At 39.9% G+C, this 19,303-nt stretch overlaps 1 protein-coding gene across 22 annotated transcripts in view; it reads right to left on the bottom strand.

Annotated features, from left to right (window-relative positions):
• SNAP91 (synaptosome associated protein 91) overlaps positions 1-19,303 on the bottom strand; it is a 71,966-nt gene that overhangs the window by 7,158 nt on the left and 45,505 nt on the right. For 5 of the 22 annotated variants that reach the window (XM_040552415.1, XM_040552419.1, XM_040552426.1 and 2 more), the window contains 11 exons: positions 14,975-15,082; positions 14,183-14,440; positions 13,909-13,986; positions 13,730-13,801; positions 13,216-13,299; positions 12,196-12,279; positions 6,006-6,143; positions 4,547-4,696; positions 3,152-3,182; positions 1,795-1,906; positions 834-857 (listed from right to left, as the gene is read on the bottom strand). In XM_040552415.1, the coding sequence (XP_040408349.1) occupies positions 834-857; positions 1,795-1,906; positions 3,152-3,182; positions 4,547-4,696; positions 6,006-6,143; positions 12,196-12,279; positions 13,216-13,299; positions 13,730-13,801; positions 13,909-13,986; positions 14,183-14,440; positions 14,975-15,082 (1,139 nt within the window). The remainder of the gene's footprint in view (positions 1-833; positions 858-1,794; positions 1,907-3,151; positions 3,183-4,546; positions 4,697-6,005; positions 6,144-12,195; positions 12,280-13,215; positions 13,300-13,729; positions 13,802-13,908; positions 13,987-14,182; positions 14,441-14,974; positions 15,083-19,303) is intronic. The other 17 variants (XM_040552436.1, XM_040552434.1, XM_040552433.1 and 14 more) reach the window with 11 other exon arrangements.

A 19,303-nucleotide genomic window follows, 5' to 3' on the forward strand; every position in this document is an offset into this window, starting at 1 on the left:
GGGAGCACTTCAATTATTGCACTACCAGTTCAGCTGTCCTCGAGCTAAGAACAAGATCTGGAGACTTGGATATGGAAAGCAAGGAATAGAAAGACATGGGCTAATGACATCAAGTGAGCACCCTAAAGCTATCTGAGTGTAGCCAAAGAACCACATCTTAGTTCAGAATTCAGTCCATCACATGCCAAGACACAAACTGAACCTGCTTTTGCATCACAGTGCTCAGGTCACTCAAGAGAATGGGCTTTTGTGAAATTCTGCTGATTTTAATCCAGAAGCTGAGAGGTCATAAGGAAGGGAAGAAGTGATCAAAATTTAAGTGTCTCAAATTCAAGGTTCAACTATGATGTGAAGGAATGCTTCATTTTGGTCTCAGTATTTACTTTTTCCTGTGGTCCTGGTTTTCAAAAACACTTATGTGCACAGATGTAGAAGAAATGCATGTAGCACGCAAATTTTACAAACTACTATCAAAACCAGCTTTCCAGAAAGGATAGTTACCTATCAGATGGTAAAACTACTACCAGATCAGGATACTACAGGAGTTAGAAAGTTCAGATAGTACAAGTCACCAGATCGTTCACATCCAAGTATAGCACAGATAGTTTGAAGCCATTGTTTTTGAGATTACAGCGCATGAACAGTTAAGCACCCACTACTACCATTCATTGCCTGAGGACTGTCTGCTGGATGGACAATCCAAAAAGAGCCATGTTAGGTAGCTTCTAGGTAGTTTTAAGCCAGCTGTAATAACTGCAGTGCTGGTGAGCTGCTGTTAGTATCTTCATGTTTAGCAAGTATAAAAAGCGATCAGAAAAAAAATTTTCACTTACACTGTACAGTATTGTCCAGCCTCTCTATTAAGAAAAAAAGTTAGCATTACAACTAATACATTAAATGAAGTATCAACCTCAAGGAATTCTTGCACCTTCCATTAGGTTAAGGAACAAGCTGGAACATGCTTAGAGTTGCATTAACCTTTGAATGTGTCAGCAGGAACTGAGTTGGTCATGCTCGCCCCGACGGTCCTCTCCTTTCACCTCCACCCCACTTTTTTCCAACAGAGGCTGTTTTATGCCCTGCGCAGCTTTGATGAGGTATGACCTTTCTTCAGATTACCCCTGTAGATCACTCATGATAAATTGTTCTTGAGCCAAGTTTAGATTCTAAGCTCAATTCAATCCCCTTCCTCCAAAGTTAGTGTCTTCTGGTATATTTTACAGGGGAATCTTAACCTTTCCAAAAGACTGCTTTCACTGGGCTAAAGAAGCTACACCCTTCTACTACTCTAACAAAAATCATCTGATTAGTCTGAATACCATGTAGTCTTTTGATCTACTTCATTCAGGAAGGCTTGAATCATGAACAAGCTTGAGAAAAAAAATTCTTTCCTTCCAGTACTTCAGCTTTGGATAAATATCATTGTGCCTTGGACAATCTACCTGGACCTGGTGCTGGTCAAGACCTATAGGGGTAACCACACACTGTTCTTAGAAATGTCCACAGACATTAAGAGTATATGTAAAGTCTTTTGTTTTTTGTTTGTTTGTTTGTTTGTTTTGTTTTGTTTTGTTTTTGGAAGACACACAAAAAAAAAGCAGTTTTCATTTACAGCCAGTTATCACTGGGTTCAAGTCAATCTGGTCTTAAAAATGTGACTTGAAACAATCATATCATTTATAATGAAGCAAACTCTTTAGCTGAAACAAACAGGAGTAGTGTCTACATGCACATTTGCATAGTCTTAAAATAGTGAGGTTTCATACTGGTGGTATTGAAGGATTAAGCACGTACCAATGGACCACTTGGGACGCCACCAGTTGACCATGTTGCAGGTGCTACCTTTGGTTGCCAGTTGGCTCCTCCTGTTAGCTTTTTCTCTCCAGCATTCCACTGAAGATCTCCCCTAGTAGAGAGGGAGAGAGACAGAGCTATTCTTTGCATACCCTCACAGTGAAAATGAAAATCAATTGCAGCGTACATTAACTTTAAGCCTACAGCTACATTAGTTTATGGTATATGCAGTTTAAGTTATTAACAGAAAGATACACTTTTAGTACGCAGTTTCAAGGATTGTTAGTGGTAGACACCACTACACTCTACACTGAAGTCAGTTACATGGTTATGGCCTTTGTGGTGAGAATTAAAGAGTTGTTTTACTTAGTATTGATTGAATGTAACATATTATTGCATATACCCTTGTAGGAAGTAGGAAGAGGGACTGCTACTGCCTATTCTACTGGGGCCAGGCAGTAGAGCTGCCTGATAGAAGTCTTTGAAAGGTCATTTCATTGCTGGAAATCTTGCTCAGACAGAAGAAGGAAGAAAGCATTCAGTTCTGAAAAAAGTTGATAGATACAAGAAAAACAAATCATTAACAGAATAAAAGGGCTGTTTCAAAACTGGGTTTTGCTAGAGGCTGCTTTATCTGGAATAAGCTACACCCTTTGAATGAAGTAGACTGAGGGAAGCTAAGTATGGGGAATAAACTTTATGATGTGTTTACTTATTTCCCTCCTATCATTTCTGCAGAGGTACAAGACTTCTTGAAGTACACACATCATAAAATAGTCTTGGATACAGAGGAAGACTCAGCACAGAAGTAAGCAATTGGTTAGCTTAAGACAATCAAAAATAAGTGTAATGATTTCAATATTTCTTCTTGCAAAAAAGAAGCTTTTCACTGCATGGAATCAACTTCTTTTCTATTTTACAAATATTCCAATGCCTACACGATAAGCACATCCAGCGTCTGTAAAAAGATAACAAAACTATTACATATTAGCCTATATAATGAGGAGAGCTATTCAATTTATTATCTGGACAATTCATTTGGAAATCAGCTACCCAATATGAAGACAGTGATTTATATATACATATATATTTTTAGAAACTCAGATTAAAGCCAGCAAGCTTAAAAGCTATATCAGGAACAATTAACATTAATTATTCATTGAATCTGTATAGAACAGAATACACTTCCCAGAATTTTTATGAAGTGCTCATTTTTGGTTAAGGGGGCTGGGAGGGGGGTACTGGCATGTGACCAATTCATTGATCCTAATAAACATGGAAATCAATGTAAGACTATAAAACAGACTTGAACATTTTTTTTAATATATATATAAATTTAATCAAATGTTGAACTTACTTTTTTGAAGTGGTACCAGAAATTCCAAGATCTGAAAGGTGTAAGAAAAAAAGAAAAAAGGAAAGTCACATGCCTAATAAATTAAAGTGCATTAAAGTAATAGCTCACATTTCATTGTACATGGGCTTATACAGAATAATGGCGTTCTGTCTGTCTCCATTTAGATAGCACTAGAATAGCATAAGACACACCTACAGGACAAACTTATGAGGAACCCTATGGGTGTCTTATACTTGAAGAAGCCATTTTTGCTCTATAAGCAAAGCAAAGTGACAATATATTTAGGTCTACAAAATGTTATTTAAGAGCACCAAAACTATTTACCATGAATGACAACATTAGTTTCTGTTCTTCATTTTATATGCTGAAATATTAAGTTATTTTACTCATACAGATAAAACTCAATGTTATTTGGAAGCTCTGCAGTTTTATCTGTTCTATCATGCACATGCACTCCAAGTAGTTTCCTTAATTATTCTCTGAAAGAAGTTTTAGGCTAAGTTTTAAAAAAATTCTCTTCTCACATGATCAGTATGAGTCCTGCAAGTCAAATTGCTAAGTGCAATTATTTACTCCCCAAAACCTGGATATACCAAGTGATGTGCAGAAGAGGTCTCAAGTGATTAAAACTCCTGCTGACTTCTAAACACGGTTGTTTCTCTCCACACCGAAAAGAATAGTATGCATCTTCAGATCAGTTATATCTTTGTTGTGTTTACATATAGGAACAGCATATTCTATTTTACGCAGTACTGCTAGTACAACTTCAGTACTATTATACCTTAGCCTAGGTAGGTCTATGTTAGGTTTGTACAGGTGCTGGTGTTACTGATCTTTAGTTATAAAGGCTATCTCTATTATAGGAAAGAACCTGTTGTTGTTGTTGTTTAGCATTTCAAGAACATTTTTTTTGGGAAGTTCACTATCTGAGAGATCATCTGTTCTTGGCTATTGTTCTCACTTCACCCCACTGCTACTCCTGTTCTTACTAAGCAACAAGTCAGCTATTGTCTTCATGAACTTTTCTGGCTAAATTCCATAGTGCTACCAGATTCTTTGGACAGTTTTCACCATTCCAGCTGTTATTACTCGGGGCCCACCTATCAAGAGTCTGACGTGCCCCTCAGTGTCCCAGGATGCTCACGTGTTACCAATCACACTTAGTAAATAGATCCTAGTATTTGGCTAAGATCCTGGACACAATGAGGGACAAGCTACGACCCTAAAATACCAGCTACCCAAATCAGGCCCTACTTCTGCCTATAGCTGCCCTGATCTCCCTAGAGAAATAAGAGGGCATTGAAAAAAGAAAGCTAAAATGTACAGCTGTTTCGTTCTACAAACAAACAATATCGTTGTATGCCACACCACTTAAAACAGAAATTTGTCACTTACTGCCTACTAAGTTTGCAAGAGATGAATCAAGATCACTTCCGAGGCCTTTGCTTGCTGCTGAAGGAGTGACTGCTGCAGTGGCTGCTGGTGCTATAGACTGACCAGAAGGAACCATAGTTGGCATAAGAAGATCACCTAAGCCATCAAACACTGGAAGGGAAAGGAGAGTCCTTTAAGAATAGCAGCTGTGGTAAGAAAAACACTACCGGTCACTTTTATGTTGGTCCAACAAATATAGTACAGACAACAATGTCACAAGTCTTACCAAAACATAGTTTGACATTAAAAGTAATGCCAACAAGGGCATGCATGTCATTTTACTACACACTGAATGTACAGTAACCCTGAAAGAGCTATACCAATGAAAACTAATATGACAGGACATGCCTGAAAGCACTTTAATTGGAGAGCTGAATCTACACAGATACAGCACTACTTCCACATAACACTATTTTTCTTACAGCCATCCTTAGAGAGATGTCAGATGCACACACATTTGTCAGGAGATATTCATTTAAAGGCTTTTAAAATGAACATCTTGCCACAAACACCAGTCAGATTTATGGTAAAGGCAGTCTTATACCTTGACTTTTTACGGCAACAGGATTGAAACAGTCTCAGGATATTACTATTCACTTGCAAGCAGCAGGGAGTTAGGAAAACCTACTAACATCTCATAAGATCAGAAGGAATGAGAACCATCCACACTGACAGAGCTAGTCTCCTTAGTCCATCCATCTACCTCAGAAACTCATTTTTTAGATCCCTTGAAGTCAAACAGCCTGGTACATCTCATGCCAGCATTATCTTCTGATCTTTTTTCTGATTTTTTTTCTGATCATGTATTTGAGGTACATGCTAATGTTAAGTCAACAGAAAGGGGTAGCATGTGCACTGGCAAGCAACCAAATAACCAACCACGCAGCAGTACTACTTTGACCTTTTTCTTATAAAGTTGCAGAACTCACCAATTTTAAGTTTGTAGCAAGGACCCAGCATGGAAAGTACAGAATGGAAGAGATACAAACAAAATGATAGCAGTGATGAAAGTTTAAGCTTATAGTCAGGCAAAGAACATGACCTTGGTCTCTCAGTTTTGTGTAACTTCAGGTGCCATGCAAACTTAAGAACAGTTTTGGCAGCAACAGCAAGATGACTTGGCTATATAATTGATTTACAGAAGAGTATTGTCCTTGAGTAATTCCTGATTCATGCCATCAAGCGCATGCAAGGATGATGCTCACACTAGTTTGGTTTCTACTTTCATGGTAGAATAAAAGATGGGTACAGAGAGCTCTTGGGCACAAACTTGCCTAACACAACCTTGAGTTCTTCCAGCAGAGAAGGAAGAGGGAAATTGCTTTTATTGTTTGTATTCAGAACCTAAATATGGTGTCTTCAATTCATCTGACACACAAAACACATTAGGAAATTAATAGGAAGAAAACCTTCAGCTCACCTGATGCATCAAATGAACTGCCAGTCGTTGGAGCTGTTGTTCCAAAAGCTGCATCAAAGTTAGGCTGTAGTAAGCTTGTTTGAGCTGGAGTGACCGGGGATGGTGATGGAGAAGGAGCAATAAAAGACCCTCCAAAGCCTTGAAAAAGTTACATAAGAGAGGTGTGGACATTAGAATCAGTCTTGATGGGCTGTGTTTAACAAAAGCTCAATCTATAGAAGACAGAATTATAAAGACAGTGCTTACTAGACCATTGCGAACAGCTCACTACTACATAAGCATCCTTTGTATGCCAGATATGATCCAAGAAATTTATGCTTTTTTCAAGAGTCACCAGTAAAAACTTTAATGTCCATTATTTAGATATCTGCAGAGGCAGACAGAGTACACAGTTCTTCTAGTACTATACGCTACAGTTTTAGTTAAGTAAACTCTCAGGTAGAAAGCAACAAAAAAAAAAATTAGTTCAGAAAGGGAAGGGAAACAGAGGAGTAGCTTGAGAAGAACATACGATCACAGTTTAATGGACCAAACTACTTTGGAATCCCAGCTCAGAAGGCAGTATTTTACTCATCCAATTTAGCCTCTCACTATCTTAAAACATACTGGTCTGCCTGGTCAAGATGTCTTCAAGCTGCCATCCACCATCCCCTCCTCATTCCAAAGCAGGATCAACAGTATCCACAAAATAAATAAATCCCAATCATGCAGATTCTCCAGCCTTTAGCAATTTATTCCCATGCTTTATTTTCTTAAATTCCCCCCCTTTTTCACTATAAAATTTGATCTCCCTTGAAATTTAAGCTTATTTATATTATCTACAGACTCTGGAAACTGTTTAAATATGCAAAGACTCTGACAAAAAAAAGAGACCAGACATACGACACCTCCTCAATTCTCTTTAGTCTACAAGCCAGTCCTCTTATTCAATCTTTTCTTGACTGTGACGCCTGAGACCTCCATACTCCTTCAGTCTCTGAGCCTTGCTTTTTCCCAGCTGCCCTGCTGCCCTCGCAATAGGTGTATCAGTTCTGAGCTCACCAGTCCAACTGAAACTATGCAAATCACCAGGAAGACCAGTGCACATTCTGTAGGCTGTAATTTCGCCCCCTATATCAGAGTAGGAAGCATATTATTTTCCCATGGCTGAACATAAGATGGTGACGTGCCAGTGCTCTACCACTGCCTTTAGCTTCTTTTCAGGGACATTCCTGCCTTTGCAGTCTACTGTCATTTCCTCAGTTAATCATCACCGCCCAAAACCAGAAGTTTGCGTGTTTACCCATTTGAAAATCCTTCTTCAGATCATTTTCTCTAATATACAGGGACCATTTGAAGTTCTCATCTGACAAATACAGCTTTTTTCATGTGTGTGGAATCTCAAAAATTAAGGATGCTATTCCAACAGTCCCATTGTTGAAATTAAATACCATAAAGACATCCGTTTAGAAGAGATTATCTAATTACATTTATCTTCCAATGCTGCTTTGACTTTTTACTTAAATAGTTAGCACCACTCACTTAAGCAGTCAGCTAATTCCTTTCTTCCTCATCTTTCTTCAACTTATATTTAGTGGTAACCAAACACCAGTTCAGTGGGGAAGAAAGCACTGAAGACTTTCCAACCCCTTGTTAGTTTTTATCCAAAACCTCTTTCCATGGTCACAGGGTCTATTAACTACAGCATTATGCAGACATCTCACAAGCTGTGACAATAGCACATTTCCCATCTATGAAACCAAGTCCCTCACAGACATTTAGCTACAAGACACATTACCACTCAATGTAGAGGATTTATGCTCAAATTGTGAATATCAATTATATCAAATGTCACTGTGATACCTTAAATCATCTCCCCCAAAATTGTGGTTTCTCAGAGAATGAAAACTAAACACCAAACATTTAACAAATGTGGAAAGGACAGGAAAAAAAGTTTGTATATGCACCTGATGAACCAGACCTACTTACAGGCAGATTCATATTTTAGAAGAGAAAGGAATTAACAGTAGCTAATCCTGTTCAAACCAAAATCCTCAGTAGGGAAACATGAGTGCTGTGCCATCACTTGGTTCTGGCCATATTCCAGCAGCTTGTTGTACCATCAGAAGACAGGCTTTAATCGTAGAGCTATGCTAACAACTACACTGGCCCCAGACACACCTGGGAAAGTTCAGCAAACCCAACTGTGTACTGCTGGCCCAGGAGAACACAACCTGATTAGAAAGACCTCAAAGAACATCATCCTTCGGCTAAAGTTTGCCAGATTGCAGGCAATGACACTTTGATCATAACTTAAACTAGTTCCTTTAGATGACTGATCTATTGCACTGGATGGAGACAGGGAAGCAAGAGCAGGACACAGAGCAGCCTGTTTTCTGCATCCTGAGGTAAAGAGCATTTCACATGCCTCTACGAGCTTCCCTGGGCTTATTAGGCCCACTTCAGGGCTCTGGCACCAAGAAAACCTTATTATCCAAATCCTACTCTGTGGCAAGCCACATGTTCACAGCTGCTAAATCAGAATCTGGACAAACGTACTGGATCAGAGAACTACCCTCAGCTCAGCTGACCACCCAGTCCCAGTCCCTGCTAAAAGCAGGTCTCATCAAATCAGGTGGCTCAGAGAGTTTTTCTGAGCACTTTCACAAGGAGAGATTCCACCACCTCTGTGGGCAGCCTGTTCTAATATCTGACCATCCTGGTGGTAATAAATACACGCATGTTTCCAACACTTAACTGGAATTTCCCACATTGTCCTTTTTTCTGTTGCTGTGCACCTCCAAGAGGAACATGGCTAGTCTTCTCTGTATCCTCCAAGGAGGTAGTTTTAGACAGCTATAAGGCCTAGCTTTTGCCTTCTCTTCTTAAGGCTGAATGGACCTTAAAGCTGAACGGACCATTTCTTAGCCTCTCCTGATATGTCATGTGCACGAGTCACCATCTTGGCAGCCTTTCATGAACTCACACTGGTATGTCTTGACCACCTACTTCAAGAGATTCTCTTTAATACATTCCAGAAGTCCCCTGGTTTACTCATGCCCAGCCATGTTGCCCTTCCAGCACGTATTATGGTGACTTAAGCTGCTCATGAGTGCCAAAGCCTGCAATAGCAAAGCTTTCTACAGCTGCCTAAAGGCTGCCTGAGGCTTTTTCTACTGCCTCTTCTTGATCAGATGATCAGTAGCAGACACCTCCTATAACATCACCAACGCTGGCCTATCCTCTGATCCTTACCTACAAGCTCTTCCTGGTTCATCACCTGTCTCAAGGCCAAGCTTTATGCGCTCGACTATCTGCAAAAAACGTACTTAGCACTGAAGAATCAGACCAGAAGCAGGGTGACAAGGTATGTGGCTGACTAAGGCATCTGACTCCAGCAATCCCTACAGCACCAGAACCCCCTAAAGATCTTGTGCTACGTTAGACCCATTCTGCCTCCACAAGGAGCTTGGCAGAAGTGTAATGACATCATACATAACTTTCTAAGCAGAATTTTATAAATGACTAAGCTTTTGCAAAGCCCTGCAAAGTGCCTGTTTCTCCAGCTACAGAACTGAGTCCTCCCCAGCTTCAGGTGAAATTTGCATGACAATTGGTCTTAGTTCCATAGCTTTTAGCCACTTGTACAATCTAACAGCAATATTGGGCACAGAAGACAAAGGTATGCTTTAACAGATTAAAATCCTGGTCATCTAGTGCTTGCACAAGACCCAGAGTGAGTCTGCAGAAACAGCAGCAGCTGTTGCTGAGCTGTACTGAGATGCATTGTCTGGACGTCCCCAGCTGTCTGATTTTGAAGTTGTTTTTAATTACACGGTCATGTAAAATTTCTTATAAGAACATGCCTTTAGACTACACACTGGGATGCATATGCATGCACCTTAATTGGATAGAAAGATCTAGAAGGGAAAAAGGCTAGACTATTGCATTTATTGGCACAGTTCTATTTTTGTTTGCTGAGAAGCTTACAGTATGAAAAAAAAAATCTATCACCTTTTCTAAGTAAGCCAAGCATCTAGGCACTTACCTGACAGCAGAACACTTAAGACAATGATGCATGGTAAGTATACTTGTAATACCATGCATATAAACACTTAGTACAACTAAACATTCATAAACCATGAAGGACAAACCTTCTGACACCACATGAAATCTACACAATCTTAAATATAAAACTGGATTGCACTGCAGGCTATGCATCTGCCATTATCTAGGGTGAACAGATGCTTAGCAATATGCTGTGATGTTTACATACCCTCTATATCTGCCAAACAGAGATCCACATCTAACTTGGAGTGTTTTAAATATGTGTAAACAACAACAAAAAATCTATTCACCCAAACAGCTTCAGGTCTGCTTGAGCATTCAGGTTTATGACATCCATTTTATAATTTAGGTTTTGATTTAATGTGACTCAGATTCAGAGAGCACATTGATGAAGCTTAAACCATCTGGAGCATAGTTCTTACTATAATTTAAGCTTAGTTATAGATAAGGACAGAAAATATTTTCTAACGTTTGCACAAGCAGGATTAGCTTCTTCCTGTTTGCACCCAGATCACAGATAATGCACACAGCTAAGGGCAGCAGCTCTTCTTTTTGTAATCTTTTTTCCTTGTAAAATTACCAGTATGTTTCAGGACCTAGTGGGTAAAGCATAATCTCCATCTTAAAGCTATCCATAGGCTGTTCAACCAATACAGAGAATAATGGAACCAGTATTAAAACCAAAGGAAGTCTTCTAACTTAAAATCCTGGAACTGCTGGTACTAAGATGTAACCTGAATTTACACACTGTGTAAGCCACCAAGTAGCCAGCTTGCCAGCACTGGAACAGATTCAGAACACACATTTACATTATTCTCTAGAACACTTCTACTTTCTTGAAGCCTAGCTAGGAGATGCCTACACATACAGCAGGTACTAGCAGTTTGTCACCTTCTGAGGTGGCTTCAGAATGTAAGCACCCATTTATAAGAACTCCGAGAACTTACAGCAGATCACATACTGAGATATCCCACTTGTGTTACATGTTTCTCACACAGTGGGGGATCTCTCACAAGCATGCAAACACAAAAATATACACTATATCAGAAGTCAAGCCCCTTATAAATTGACATGGGAAACCTTCAGACAGCAAATGACAACAGGGCCCACCATGCCTAGAATGGTTAGTTGTTGCATAAAGGGCAAAGTTCCATTCTGGCTCAGAAATGAAGACGGAGAAGTACAACACGAAGCTAGCAATCACCTACATTTGCTAAGGATAACTTCCTGACAAATTCACCTTTCAGAAACATGAGGAAAAATGACTCAAGACCTCCTTCAAAACAGATGTTTTCTTTAATCCCAAGAAAAACATGCTGGGATCTTGCTTTCTGTAAACTTCAAACTGAGATGGGGAAGAGTCATGACTGTTTAGCACAATTACTATATCCACTAAAATACATGGTGTAGCAAGAATTTTGGAGAATGGTAGAAACAATTCAGCTGAAGTGGCTTAAGCTGTAGGATGCAGACTAGAATTTCACAGTTATTCGATCTCCTAAACAGGCATGACATTCTGATGCCACATTCAACACTAGCAGGAGCCTTATTCTACCCACTATAACGAGAGGGTCTCCAACACTTTCATGCTCTTGCACTCAAAAAGGCTGTCTCCCATCACCCCACTCTCCCTGGCTAAATCCATGCCTGTTGCTAAAAATTCATTCATTCAATTTTCTAACCTTTGTGTCAGTAAACTGCCTGAATTACACCAACCAAGAAATAAAGATGGATTAGAAGTGATGGATAAAGAGCATAGCCTCCAATACTGTTTAATTCAAGTACTGCTACAGTCAGCCAATGAAACATTATGGAAACACTACTATTCAGTAAACGTTAAAGGAGAATAAAGCTTGTGTAGGTAGCAGAAAATGAAGAGTAGGGAAAGAAGGTAATCAAGGAAGCTAATCTGTACTTTGGTATAATGCCTTTGATTTGCCATTGCAAATCAAAGTAATTTTACTTTAAGAAATCTAAAGGATTAAGAAATCTCATGAAAAACTATTTTATTCGAGTGTGAAAGCCCATTTACACCCAATGAACATAAAAGATTTCACAAAGACGGTTTCTTAGATTTTGCATGACAATAAAGTGTTTTGTTTTGTTTTGTTTTTAATTAAAAAAAAAAAAAGTTCTTTATTACCAGCCAGTAGGTCTGCAGAAGCTGAGGAACTAGAAGTGGCCTGGGCTGCAGGCTGGGGTTCAGAAGTACTACTTCCAAAAGCATCTAAAGAAAATTCCAGAAGGCAAAGAGTTTAATATTAACTGCATAAATTCATCACTTATTTTAAACAAGAGATGACATAGGACAACCATTTCATTCATCAGAAGAAGAAAATGAAAGTGCTTGACCATCTTTATTGCAGAGTAGTACCATGGATGCAAAGCTCAGGTGGAAAAAAGGAGATGCAACAAACCAGTGCTTCAAAGATAGCTGTTTTTTCTATAGGGAAGAATAGCATTAAAGAGGGTGAGATATTAGGTCAGAGAAGCTTGCAAGTCCTTTTATTTGGGCCTCTTCTCAGAAAACCCATAAAAACAACAGCATTCTAGGCTAGAGGGTTAAGCTCTTTTATCTGATGCATTCACCTCCAGAGTTTGGAGTAATTCCTGACAGAATTTACTGACTAACATTAAGTCTTTTCAGATGAATATTTCACTAATGTTTGGAAATTCAACAATTGTAAGTAACATTCCTTTTTCTACAACACTTCTAAAGCTGGTTGTGCTCATCCTAATTTCCACCTTGTCGAATCTAACAAAGATCCCGTAATTCAGCTCTCTGGGTTGAGACAAGTCACCCTCAAAACTTCAGCTGCTTTGAGAAACGGAACTGACAGAAAACAACGTGAAAGCGGAGAGCTACAAAGAACAAGGAAAAAAAAACAACCACATAACATACTTCCATCAGACCTCTGAGGAAAAGTGTCATACATGCACTGACTGCAGATAGAATGGAAAATGTAAGGACAACAAAATGGCAACAATGACAGCTCATTTGCAGTTCATTATTTTGCAATATGGAGAACTGGACATGTTTTTCTTAGCTGTAATGCCACACAGAAAAGCTGTAAGAAGGGAAAACTGCAGCTTTAGAAAAGCGCAAAGGTAATTGAGATGAAGTGATTCAACTCTGAAGTGGTGAGGAAAGAAAAATACCCACCACCAAATAGGTCAATCACACCTGAAGAATCCACCTTTGCTGGAGAGGCAGTGGGTAGAGGAGTGGGGGCTGCAAATGCATCCACTGAAGTAAGCACAGGATAAATAATATTTAGTATCAGCAAGGCAACAATGATAGCTAAATATTTCAAAGCCACATGGGCTTCATCAGAGAGAATCATGGGATACATAAATTCAGGTAACAGTCTGCAGAACTGCAAAGTTTCTCACACAGCAACTGAACACTAGAGTACTTTTTAGAGTTGTTTATTAATAACTTCCTTATTTTTATAGGAGAATATACTCTCTCAACAGCCACATCACTTACTTGACATCAATGTCAGCCACTTCATGATCCACATCTTTAACAAGTGCTAATCTTGTGACCAAAGTGTCAACAAACCCACAACTTAGTTTTTCAGCTTAAAGATGTAAACTGACAATAAGTCTTATTTTTCACTCTTGAGGGAAAAAAAAAAAATCAAAACCATAAGCCTGTAAAAACAAGCACTCACCAGATAAGAGATCAGCAGTGAGAGAACTCTCAGGCACAGGAGAAGCTCCATGTGGTGGAGATGAAAAAGCATCTTCCAGAAATGAAAGAAAAAACAAGGAGAAGTTAAGTATCATTCAATCCGTTTATACTATTACAAGGCATCAAAGCAGCAGAGTATTTGAAGATTTCTCTCTTTACCTGTACCAAAGAGATCTATGCTAGGAGTAGCATCTGGTTTAGGTGCTGCGGGTACATCAGGGACAGACTCAAATAAATCTAAGACCAAGAACATAACACGTCTTTAACTCATTTTTGAAAGGCAAGACTGAAAGTGAACTTTCAAATTTTGCACAACATCTTTGGAGTTAATAGGCTTTCTGGTTTGAAAACCTAGCACATGCATGCACGCAACAATTTGTTAGTTCAATACTCCTGACAGATTAATCCATCAAAGAGTTAAAAACAATATTACCACCAAAGATGTCTAGAGCAGGAGGAGCGGAGGTGGTGGCGGTAGCAGAGGTGGTGGCAGTAGTGGTAGTGGCAGTAGCTGTAGTAGCAGTAGCGGCAGCAGCAACAGCAGCAGCTGGAGAAGGAGTTGTTGCAGGAGCTGGAGTGGCTGCACTAGTTGTAGGGGTAACTACAGGAACAGCAGTCTCTGTTGGCTTCATAGCAAAGAGGTCCAGCTCGGGAGCAGCCTCTGCACTACCTTCGGATGGGGCAAAGGGGTCTTGTAAAAAGGAGAGGGGAAATATATGTGTATGCATACTTAGGATTAGTGAGGGAGGAAGTCAAAATCAAAGCAACTACCAGCTATGCACACACTGCAAATACACTCACGCACACGCAGATGAGGTTGCTCTAACATCTAGCCTACTTATCCAAACACGTTACTTATGTTTTTCCAAAATAAAGACCATCTGAAAGGCTGAGCAGTCTAGTTACTAAAGGGCAGAACTTTCAAAGGCTGTTTGACAAGGCCAAAACAGAAAAATGATGAAAGTATATCTAGTTTAACAGGTTACTGCTCACAAAAGTCAGCATTGCCAGAATCGTTTATTAGCACTACTGAACAAGCACAAAGGTATTGAAACTCAGAAACAGGCCATTTTGTTAAGCATGCTCTTCAGTCTAAGGGTTTTTTTTTGACCAATTACAAGCACTAAAAAATCAGAAAAACACACTGCCATGTAGTTTAAGGAAAACAAAACAAAACAAAACCAAAACAGCAAAGCAAGAGACCATCTAATGACATAAAACCCACCATTTCCTGAACATGCATCAAGAGCTGCTGCTACAGGGGTTGGGGTAGCTGGTGCTGCTGCCCCTTCTGTTGCTGCAGGGGCTTCCCCAGGAGAAGCTGCAAAGGCATCTTGGGTGCAGTTTTAGAACAGAAATTAAAAGGAAAAAGGATAAAGAGAAGAAAAATATAGTAAAAGAACCAAGTTAAATTGCACAGGTAGATCCCCTTATACAACATGAATGTTGTTACTCTGACAGCAAGACAAGTCATGCAGCGCATATGCTTTGTCTCCCCCAACCCCACACAAGCAGGTTCTAGACAGGGTTTGAAGAAGGAACTTCTCTGTTGCCTGAAGTACAGCACGTGTAAAAGGCATTATTCTCATTGTATAAGGGTTCAGAGCATCATGATCATGGACTACACAAAATTAACTAATGAAGAAAGAGCAGAGGTATGGCAGTAAGTTAGTGTTAATAATGACGCTGAAATTTCATGCTCAAAGCCCACAGTATGTGTGGTTAATCTGTACCTGAATTTACTTGCATAGTACTCTGCACACTTCAGCACTGTTATGAATAACAATCCAATTATATTGGAAGAGATCTGTGGCTAACATTTCTGGCTTTTAAGTCAAGTCAGTCATGCAACATCTGAAATATTGAACTTACTTTTTCTTAACAGTATTCCAATAGGATCTTTCTGAAGCCAGAAAGACTGATTCATACGTTATATTTACTCAGCTTGCTTCTGACAGACCCAGAATTTCATCTTCACTACTGGCTAGCCATACTTAGTCTCTCCTTCTTTGAGGATCTAAGGCCAACCAGCCCAGTCAAGTCAGGGAAAACAACTACTTCGGGGTTTTGGAATGACTTGCTCAAGTTTTATTTGACTTATTTTTTGTATGCCACTTGGTAATTGGAATGCTTAAACCTCCAGCTCTGAACTTTTACAGCATTATTCCTAGGCTTAAACCACCATCTGTAGCTCTTAATTCCATGGAGTAGTCCTAATGGGCACTTCCATTTGGACTATCCTCATAAGCAAGTATTTTCTTCACAAGCAAGATGGTACAATTAAGATTAAATGGTTTGAGATGCTCATAAAGGCCGTTTTTCTACTGCTACAAAGTTAGCAAGTTAAAAAAATCTGTTGGGAAATACTGCAATTGCAGTATCAAACTAGCATAGGAAAAAGCTTAACATGCTCTAACTGGAGTATCAATTTTAAAATGAAAACAAACATTTTAAAAACTAGTTTGTGCCAGTTAATCTAAAAAGCTCAAAAGAACATGCACTGAAACTTCAACAGAAGAGATGGAAGCCAACTACTCTTGTACAATAGAATTGAAATGAGTTAGTAGCAAAAAAAAAGAGGCCGGCTAATAAGCCACTTCAAATTCTATTTCTTATGTATCAGGGTTCAATAACAAAACTGGATGGCAGTTGTCCAAGTAAAAATAATAATTAGCCAAAAGTCACCTTATTGTATGCATACCAGGCACGAGCATATACCCCTTAGAAGAAATTCAACACAGAATTGGACCGAAGAGTTTTGAATTGTACAACTTCAGAATATGATAGTAATCGTGTGTGTTGCTGTTTGCTCTACTCCGCTAGCTTTCACATGGAACATCACCCTGGGTTCTTTCAAAAGAACATATTTGTAGCCACACATGCCTGTAGACCAACAACACAGAAGTCAGTAGACACTATTTAATTATTTTCCAGCATGAGGGGACAGACTCAGTGTTTCCTTTGAAGAGGGATTTTGGAATGCACAAAGGTAGTCACGACTTCGATGGTGGGACCACTTCAGCCTCAGAACAACACCTGTTCCTGGCACAATGTAGACTAAAGTTCCATGTGCAACAGCCATAGAAATTCAGGTATGCACAAATTCCTTCCAGCCCACAGACAGAAGGGAACAGCTAACCTGATACAGGCTTTACTATTTATTGCTATTTCTTAATAGGGTTGCAGTATTATTTTATTTATCATTGCACTGGTGTTAAATGGTAGGTGGTGAAAACACCAGAAGCTCATAATGGAATTTAAAGAAATAACTGCATATTAGGAATTTCAAACATTAGTTACACTGAGAAGTTCAAGGGACTTCTGAGTGTAGAGACAGATCACAGAATGACACAACCGCAGAATGGCTGAGGTGGGAAGGGACCTCTGAAGATCATCTACTCCAACCCCCCTGCCGAGCAGGATCACCTCGAGCGCGTTGCACAGGATGGCATCCAGGCGGGGTTTGGGTATCTCCAGAGAAGGAGACTCCACAACCTCTCTGGGCAACCTGTCCCAGCGCCCTGTCACCCTCACAGCAAAGAAGTGCCTTCACATATTCAGATGGAACCTCCTGTGCTTCAGTTTGTGCCCGCTGCCTCTCACCCTGTCGCTGGACACAACTGAAAAGAGACCGGCTCCATCTTCTCAACATCCTCCCCTCAGATATTTATACACATTGGTGAGGTCTCCCCTCAGTCTTCTCTTTTCCAGGCTAAACAGGCCCGGCTATCTCAGCCTGTCCTCATACGACAGGTGCTCCAGTTCTCCCATCATCTTCGTAGCCCTCCTCTGGACTCTCTCCAGTAGCTCCATGTTCCTCCTGTACTTGGGAGCCCAGAACTGGACACAATACTCCAGGTGTGGCCTCACCAGGGCTGAGCAGAGGTGCAGGATCACCTCCCTTGACCTGCTGGCAACACTCTTCCAAATGCAGCCCAGGATACCGTTGACCTTCTTGTCCACAAGGGCACATTGCTGACTCGTGGTCAGACTGATGTCCACCAGGACTCCCAGGTCCCTCTCTGCAGAGCTTCTCTCCAGCAGGTCAGCCACAGCCTGTACTGGTGCTTGGGGTTATTCCTCTCTAGCTGCAGGACCCTGCACTTGCCCTTGTTGAACTTCATGAGGTTCCTCTTGGCCCATCCCTCCAGCTTGTTGAGGTCCCTCTGAATGGCAGCACAACCTGAATAGGTGGCACTACAAAGCACAGTTCAAACAAATGGTTTTAGATATGTGCCTCCCAAAATGTGCTGTAGAGTTAATGCTTATTGAGACCTTTGTAGCCTTTCAAAAGATTCTGCTATACCTGCAGAGATGTTTCTGTAAAAGTCTGGCACCCCATGCAGAGATGGACACAACACATCATGACACGTACAACACATTGCAGAGATGGATGAAGCACATCAACGGTGTCCAAAAATACTGTGTCTCAATTCTACTATTGAGATACAGGGCATTTCAAGACATTTCTTCTATCTTTAGATTTCTCCCTCTCAGGAATGATTCCACTTGCACTTTGAAAACTGCCTCTAGACTGGGAATCCTTCACATTGGACAAGTTAACTGAAAGCTTTCCCATTGTTCAGACTGGCTTTTTCAAAAAGCTATGCTGGATTAATTCTGCATTTCTCATCTACTTTCCAAGACTATATTAGGTGAAGATGTAATGTAGAACTGCTGTTCTTCCTAAAGTCAAAGTCCAGCCACAGGTAGCATACAGGCTACCTACCAGCTAAAGCATCAGTGATGATGTGAAAGACAAAAACAGTCAACATTAATTCCTGCAGTCTTCTCTTTTGCTACTTCCAGCTTCTTTGCTGCCTTCTTTTCTGTAGCTTTCAGTTTCTTTTTCCTCCCTTGTCACTCCTTGCAGACTCTTTATACTCTTTCTCCTGAGATCACTGTTCTCGTTCCTTCCTGTACTGCACTTCACCACCAAGAAACAGTGTAAAGCAATTAAAAACTGTCTAAATCACCTGGCGACTGCATCTCCAGCTTCTATCAGACCTTGAAGGTCAAATACCTGTTTATCAAGGTTAAGAATGAATGTCCCAAGACAGCAAAAGTGTCTGCCCAAGAAGTGCCACTTTTTGTGATTAGTAGTCTTAAAGTAACAAGGAATTGGGCATTACTTACAGCACAAGAGCCTTCAGGGATGAAAAACAAACAAATAAACAAACAAAAAACATGAGTAGAGAAATGGAAGCTCAATATGGACTCCATGACTTTAAAAGGTTCAGTCCTGTGGGTGTCTTGAAGGTACTGCATAAGAATCTTCACTGCTGAGCATACTCAAATATTCCTTTGAGAACTGGAAGTTTCCAAATCTATAAATTTGATGCTATTGTAAATAATAAAAATTTTATTTCTTCCTGTAGTGTTCCAGGAAAGAGTCAGTATTCATTTAATCTGAATTCTAATCCAGTTGTAAATTTACACTTATTTCTAGCCATTTAACTACGGTTTAATTTTTTTAAGGTCATATAAATCTATTCTAAACTAACAATACAATTTGAAAGTGCAGTATCCAAGACTGGCTTACCTCCCAAAGTCT

This window comes from Cygnus olor, chromosome 3, assembly GCF_009769625.2.
Source record: "Cygnus olor isolate bCygOlo1 chromosome 3, bCygOlo1.pri.v2, whole genome shotgun sequence".
In the NCBI taxonomy this organism is placed as follows: Eukaryota; Metazoa; Chordata; class Aves; order Anseriformes; family Anatidae; genus Cygnus; species Cygnus olor.